A 6,563-nucleotide genomic window follows, 5' to 3' on the forward strand; every position below is an offset into this window, starting at 1 on the left:
GTCAGTCAAGTTTGTAACCAGTGAGGAAGCCCTTAAGTTAATGTCTTTACCATTAACTGAAAAAAAGAAAGAAAAACAAAATCTTATAAAGTCATTGGTGTTTACTCAGTATGTCCTTTCCCTTTTTGATATAAATAATCATTTATTTTTACTTTGTTGATTTGTTTTGTTTATTTAAAAATTCGTGTTTGTTCTGTCTATATGGTTAGTGTTTGTTAGAATGTTTATTTGTTTGGTAAATAATATAAGAATTTGTGTTTCCACATCTTTATAAATAAAAGATTAGGAAACAGCTCAATCTCGCGAGAGTTTCTTTTCAAAAGTCAGCAGTCGGGAATGTGTGAATTCTCGTTGGGAGTTCTATGTTGTCGCGATACTTCAGAGTGACGTCACCCTGAACCAGCACTTCGTAACTTCAGTGTTTTCAGTTTTTGTCACGCCTGTTCTGGCACGGAAACCTTTCCGTCCCGGTTCTGCTAATACAAGGGAAGAAGCGTTATAGCACGGCTGCCGTTTACCCGCCTCCAGCTGTCCGACATTGATTTAGCACTGAGAAGTTACCCCGGGTGAAATTAGCCAGCTTTAGCCAGCACAAAATTTGTTACGCAGCTGTGTGTTTTCACCGGTTTCTGTTCTTTCCCGTCCCGGCGGACCGAGGACTATGGTATTACTGAAAAACCTCCAACCTCCCACCGAGGGAGTGAGACACGAACAAGCCGAGACCACGGCGGTGATGGATGGCCAGCGGCTCGGCTGCGGCACCCTCTACGTCGCAGAAACGTAAGTGGTGCACGTGGCGCGTGTTTTGCTCTTTGGCTCGTGGGTCTGGGGTTCAGGCTCGTGTTTATTGAGGTTCTTATCAGGCTATCACGCGCAAATCACACCAATTTACATTATAGACACAAAAATAAACGTCTGCTCCGCGCGCTGAAATCACTTCCGGAGCGCACTCTTTCAAAATAATACGTTGCAGAACAAAATGTGGATGTCTTCTTTTAAGTCCAGTATTAGAAATATGTTTACTTATTATTTATGTTACATTTTTTCTTGTACGTCTCCGTAAACATGATGTTTTTTGTGTTTGTTTTAATATATCTTAGACTCTCGGTAATGTTAAAATCTTTATTCCTTTCTTTCATGTTTATTTTTAAATAAATGTATTTTTTATTTTAATTTTTTTGGAATTTGTTTCTGTGCTATCATTGTATTTCTTTCCTTTTTACATTGTCTTTGCGTTCTTTTTCTTCTTCGTGTTGTTATATTATTTCAGTTATTCAATTCTTAATTTAATTTCTTATTTACTTTTCTTAAGCTAGTAAAAAATTTTGGAAAAGCACAAAACAGCAATAAACTGGGAAAGAAACATTGTGTGCGTAAATTAAGATTTTACAGCCGTGTTATATTTCTCACAGACCCACGCTGTTGCATTACAATTACATATTTTCTCATTACATATTTTTTTTACAAAGCACTTTTTTACTTTTAGAAAGTAGAAGCAAACAATGTTAAAGTAATTTAGTTGGCATTTTTTAACATTTTTGAAAATATCATTTGATAAATTAATAGTCAGTTGAGACCATAATTAGTCGTTGCCAGAAAAGTCAGATAATAAGCCTGACAGACATTTAAAAGCATCTAAAAGTTGTTTAGTGCTGTTGTTTAAAGCAGTTTGTTTTCTTTTTATCAGGCGCCTGTTGTGGTTTGACAGCTCAGGCCTGGGTTTCTCTCTGGAGTATCCCTCCATCGGTCTGCACGCCATCTCCAGAGACGTCAGCGCTTACCCACAGGAACACCTCTACGTCATGGTCAACGGCAAACTCAACAGTGAGGCGAAGTTTACATCTGAACTTTATATCTCTTTTTACTTGTTTAGGCCCCCAAAAATATGTAATTTTTGGGGGGCGGGGGGAGTCCAGTCTTCGGGGTTGTTAAAGCGTGTTTGACCTGTTGTGTACAAATAGTTTCTTTACAGTTTCTGAAGGAGTTTTTGGGTCACTGCTGACTTCTCCTGTTTCCTTACAGAAGAGAACGAGGCAGAAATGGCAGAGAAAGCAGCTGATGATGATGATGATCATGATGGCAGCAGTGATGGTGGTGACGATGATGAAGACGAAGGGGCGATCACAGAGATTCGATTTGTTCCCAGTGACAAAGCGGCATGTGAGTGACCTCGCTGAGGATGAGAAGCAGACATTTCGACATGGCTGCACATCCTGTATAAACAACAGTTGGAGATGGTGCAGCATCACACTTATACCTTTGTGTGCTTTACTTGCAGTGGAGTCCATGTTCTCAGCCATGTGCGAGTGCCAGGCGCTCCACCCCGATCCCGAGGATGATGACTCGGACAACGACTTTGAAGGAGAGGAGTACGACGTGGAGGAAGCCGGTGAGGCAAAACTCAAACGCATAGATGCAGATTGCACCTGGCTCAACGTTACAATGAAGTGGTCTGTAAAAATGGGTCTGATTTCAGTCTGGATGATTTAGGATCCTCTTTTCATGCACTTGTTTGTCTCTTTAGCAGACACAAAGAAGACAACAGCTCCTCGCATTCCAACAAACAGTGATCTAAATCCTCAAATTAATTCAAAAACACAAAACAGAAGCAGAAAATCTTTCCAGAAAAAACTGAGTTTTCTTTTTAAGCATTTTATTGTATTTGTGAATACAGAGTAGAAATGGCTTTGTGTCTAATTGTATTTCTATTGAAGTGATTTTCTTACATCACCAATGGCTGTTCTTGTAAAGTTGATCTGTTCTGCTCATTTCCAACCTAAATTTTTATTCTTGGACACTGAATTATCTTTAAACACATTTCATATTTACTTTATTCCTCCTTCTGACAGCACCACAGTTCATCCTCGATCCTCCTTTGTCTGACACAAACTCCTCCCGTTTATCTCCTTTAGCTCCTCCCATTTAAGTAAACTTCCTTCTGATGGATGGATGGATAGATAGATACTTTATTAATCCCACAAGGGAAATTGTTGTTGATTAGCTTTGTCTAGCAAAGAGAAGGTCTGAGTAGCCACATTATGGATGTCCCCATGTTTGAGATTAGACAGATCCAGGTTATAAACTAATCCTCATTAATAAGCGCTTAAAAGCTCGTAATGATTACTTGTTAGTATGGTGACCTCATGATTTGTTATGGTGGCTGTTTTACTCTGAGCACGCACCATTGTAGCTGTATATATGACAGAAAATAAGGATTAACAAATAGTTCCAGTTTAAATAGTTTACTGTAAAGAACATTTAATAAAATACTTCTTTTGTCTGAATGTAAAAGTCTTTTCATTTTTCTCTTTCTGTCTTTTCTCTTTCCCCTTCACGGACTGGTGACTCGGACTGCTTGCTTGCAGAGGCTGGTAAGTTTAAGTGAGATGAAACACCTTGCTGAGCACAGAGTAACTGATGTTTATGGCAGTGCAGTTTGGACAGGTGGAATTAAACACTACTCTTTGTAAATCTGTCTTTAAATCACTGAAGCAGCAGGACTGAGAATAGATGGTTATCAGCAGCTGAACTTTCAAAATAAGAGTGAGGGGATTGTGCGATCCCGTTGTTAAGTGATGATGTGTGAACCCTTCATCCAGGTCCAAACTACTGTTGTCTTTTTAAGGTGTCATTTAATATGAACAAGTCCTTAAAATTAGTCAGTGATCACTGCCTGCCTCTCTGGGTTTTTATTACCACTATCTGCAGCACATTTTAAAGCTCAGTTTTTAAAACCATGTGGTGTAACTACAGCCCAGCGGCTCAGGTTTGCCAGACACCAGATATTTGATGGTATCAGAAAAGAATCACACTGAGACTAACAAAGATTTGAATGGGTACACAGCTGTTTAGTTTTCTGTCTTTGTTTATGTGTGAAGTGACAGCAGAGCTGTACATTTTAGTTTTTCAGAAATCCCTCAGAACATGGTGCATCATCTTTAGATGGAATGGCTAATGATGTCAGACTTACAGGGCAGACTGCAGATGCCACTGTTTCTTCCAACAACAAAAAAACAGTAGAAAGAATTCATGAGTGGTTGTTAGACATCAGTCTGGGAGCTATATTCTGTGCGTAAAAGCTTTCAACACCTTTATCATGTTACAGCAAAAACAAACAGGTAGAATTTGTCTTTAAATTGTTGCTGCTGCGTCACCATCTCTTTCCTCCACCTGCTTAGAGCACGGTCACGCTGACATCCCAACCTTCTACACCTGCGACGAGGGCCTGTCGGCGCTAACACAGGAGGGTCAGGCCACGCTGGAGAGGCTAGAGGGGATGCTGGCTCAGTCAGTCGCTCAGCAGTACCACATGGCTGGAGTCCGGACGGAAGAAACAAAAGCTGAGTTTGAAGGTCAGTCACACAAACCTTGACCTGTTGCTCTTTGTGTTTTAGTTTGGTAAGTAATGACATGACACACGGAGCACGATGAGACAGATGTGAGGGACACAATAACACAAAGTTTCCATACTAAAACTAAATGAAATGGCACCGTAGATACAAAAAGGGTCAACTCATGTTCGACGTTGCTCTGATGCGTATCTGGAAGGTGGAGGAGGAGATGGTTGCTCAGCATGCAGCCTGGCTGTCATCCATTGCTATCTGAACTTTGAAGCATTAGTGTCTTGGTTGCCACCATGTTGGTTTTTTCAACAAACTGTATTTGTCAGATAAATTCATTAAAATGCTTCAGGAGGCACCAACAGCATAGACAGAGTGGAGGTGAAGCCTAGCAGGCAGCTAGCAGCTACACCTGTGGTGACACACCTGTGAATCAAAGCAGCCAGTCCCTAACTTTAAGGTCTGGTATGAGTTATCATCACCTGTACTGTTGTTACTAAAAATGAAACTATCCTATGTTTTTCTTACCTGCTTTAACCAGTCAATGAGAGACTATAAACTGAACAGTATATTTATTAATGTAGAGCAAATATAAATGACTTACTTACATTTCCTCAAAAATCTTTTCTGTGCAGTGAAAATGAAAGTATTTCTGGATAATTTGCAAGATGAGAATCAATTATTTTAAGATTTATTTCTGGTGTGTGTGTGTTTATGTTGACAGATGGGATGGAGGTGGACACAGCAGCGATGGAGGCGGGTCAGTTCGAGGATGCTGACGTCGAGCACTGGTAGGTCTCAGTCAGCATTTGCAGGAATTGGCCTTTAGAAGCAGGAACAGGCAGTCTGGCCAAAGAGCAGACGTTACGAAGAGAAAGAGAGAGCTCTGTGTGAAAAATGTGGTGGTAAAACAGTAGCTTGAGGGTGGAAATCTTTTTAAAACTTCATTTTGGGGCAAAGGCGGCACACTTTTAAGCATTTTAATCAGATTTAACAGGTGATGCTATAAGTGCTGATTTTAATTACCACTAAAATAAGAATTCATTTACATGATGCTTCAAAAATAAGTAAAGTCATGTTTATAATGGCTGCAAAAGATCTTTTGGGTCCAGATCCACTGTCTGAATCTCAGCGTGCCAGTGAAATTTAACTACACTCACACTACACTACCACTTGTTTAACTAAAAAAGGCAGTGATAATATATACAGAATATCATATGCAGAATAAAATGTAAAATGTGTGCTGAGATGAGAAACATACTGCACACGGCCCACTGAGCTAATCATCAATCAGTGTTTGCATTGATTAACCGTGTCGTGAACTTGTGACCACAGAAAAGTTGCCTGTTTGCAGTTTGGTTCATTTGTGTGCATTCTGACTCTTTCTGTAGATGGAAATCGTGTCTGCAGCCGGTCAAAGCATCAGTGTTGCATCGTGGGATTGAAGACAAGGACAACAGCACTTCTTTAAAGCTCTTACTCTCTTTTCTGTGAAACCTTTTACCGCTGAGCTTCCGACATCCGCTCTGCCGCATCGTGTGGTTTCTGTTAATTTGATAATGGTCACATCGACATACTGTCAGGCACTTCTGTAATAAAGCTACTCTGGACTTTTGAGATGCAGTCCTGAACGTGTTTGTAAAACCAACTAACGCTGAGTTTTTGTTTGTTTTGTACCTAATGACCAATTGAATATTTGATGTTTTTGCTGAGGACAGTGGATCTTTGTATGTGATTGTCAATAAACAAGTAGTTTTTGTATCAGCTTGTTTATTTCAGTGTTAGTGCAGATAACAGTGAAACTCGATGTGGATGGGAGCACCAAAGTTTGTCCGTCTGCAGTTACTCATTAATTTGTATATGACAGAATTTCAAACACCACAACAGTTTGAAGTGTTTGTCTTCAGTCCTGTGTGAGTCATAGATGTGATTTATTTCCTACAAAGTAAAAAAAACTGAACGATCGTCCTCCAAGTGTTGATTCCATCATGGGTTTGTAAATGGAACAGTTCTATAGCATTATATTCTATAAACCATAGTGATGGATCTGGAGAAGCTGACTATTGAACCACCAGCCTTCCAGTAATGGTACTGTTTCCTCTATAAAATTTAATTGACTTTTTACAGTGGCCTGCTATGGTTAATAGTAACATATTCCAGCCATGAGTTAAATCGAAAGTTTTCTCCACTGTAGCATTTGGCATTCCCAACAATATAATGTGA

At 39.8% G+C, this 6,563-nt stretch overlaps 1 protein-coding gene across 1 annotated transcript; it reads left to right on the forward strand.

Annotated features, from left to right (window-relative positions):
* The first annotated feature begins 374 nt into the window (after window positions 1–374).
* On the forward strand, window positions 375–6,302 carry clns1a (chloride channel, nucleotide-sensitive, 1A). Its single transcript, XM_063493769.1, has 8 exons — window positions 375–780; window positions 1,688–1,824; window positions 2,023–2,160; window positions 2,279–2,389; window positions 3,366–3,371; window positions 4,179–4,352; window positions 5,065–5,131; window positions 5,732–6,302. Coding segments are annotated over exons 1-8 (753 nt in total). The 5' UTR covers window positions 375–661; the 3' UTR covers window positions 5,733–6,302.
* The last annotated feature ends 261 nt before the right edge of the window (window positions 6,303–6,563 follow it).

The sequence above is a fragment of the Pelmatolapia mariae genome, linkage group LG14 (assembly GCF_036321145.2).
Source record: "Pelmatolapia mariae isolate MD_Pm_ZW linkage group LG14, Pm_UMD_F_2, whole genome shotgun sequence".
NCBI lineage: Eukaryota > Metazoa > Chordata > Actinopteri > Cichliformes > Cichlidae > Pelmatolapia > Pelmatolapia mariae.

Bases quoted from the DNA above. Each gene is read 5' to 3' on its own strand.
- clns1a (XM_063493769.1), top strand. From the start codon at position 662: ATGGTATTACTGAAAAACCTCCAACCTCCCACCGAGGGAGTGAGACAC. The intron at 1,825-2,022 runs GTGAGGCGAAGT...GTTTCCTTACAG, and splicing joins GGTCAACGGCAAACTCAACA to AAGAGAACGAGGCAGAAATG. The intron at 2,161-2,278 runs GTGAGTGACCTC...CTTTACTTGCAG, and splicing joins TCCCAGTGACAAAGCGGCAT to TGGAGTCCATGTTCTCAGCC.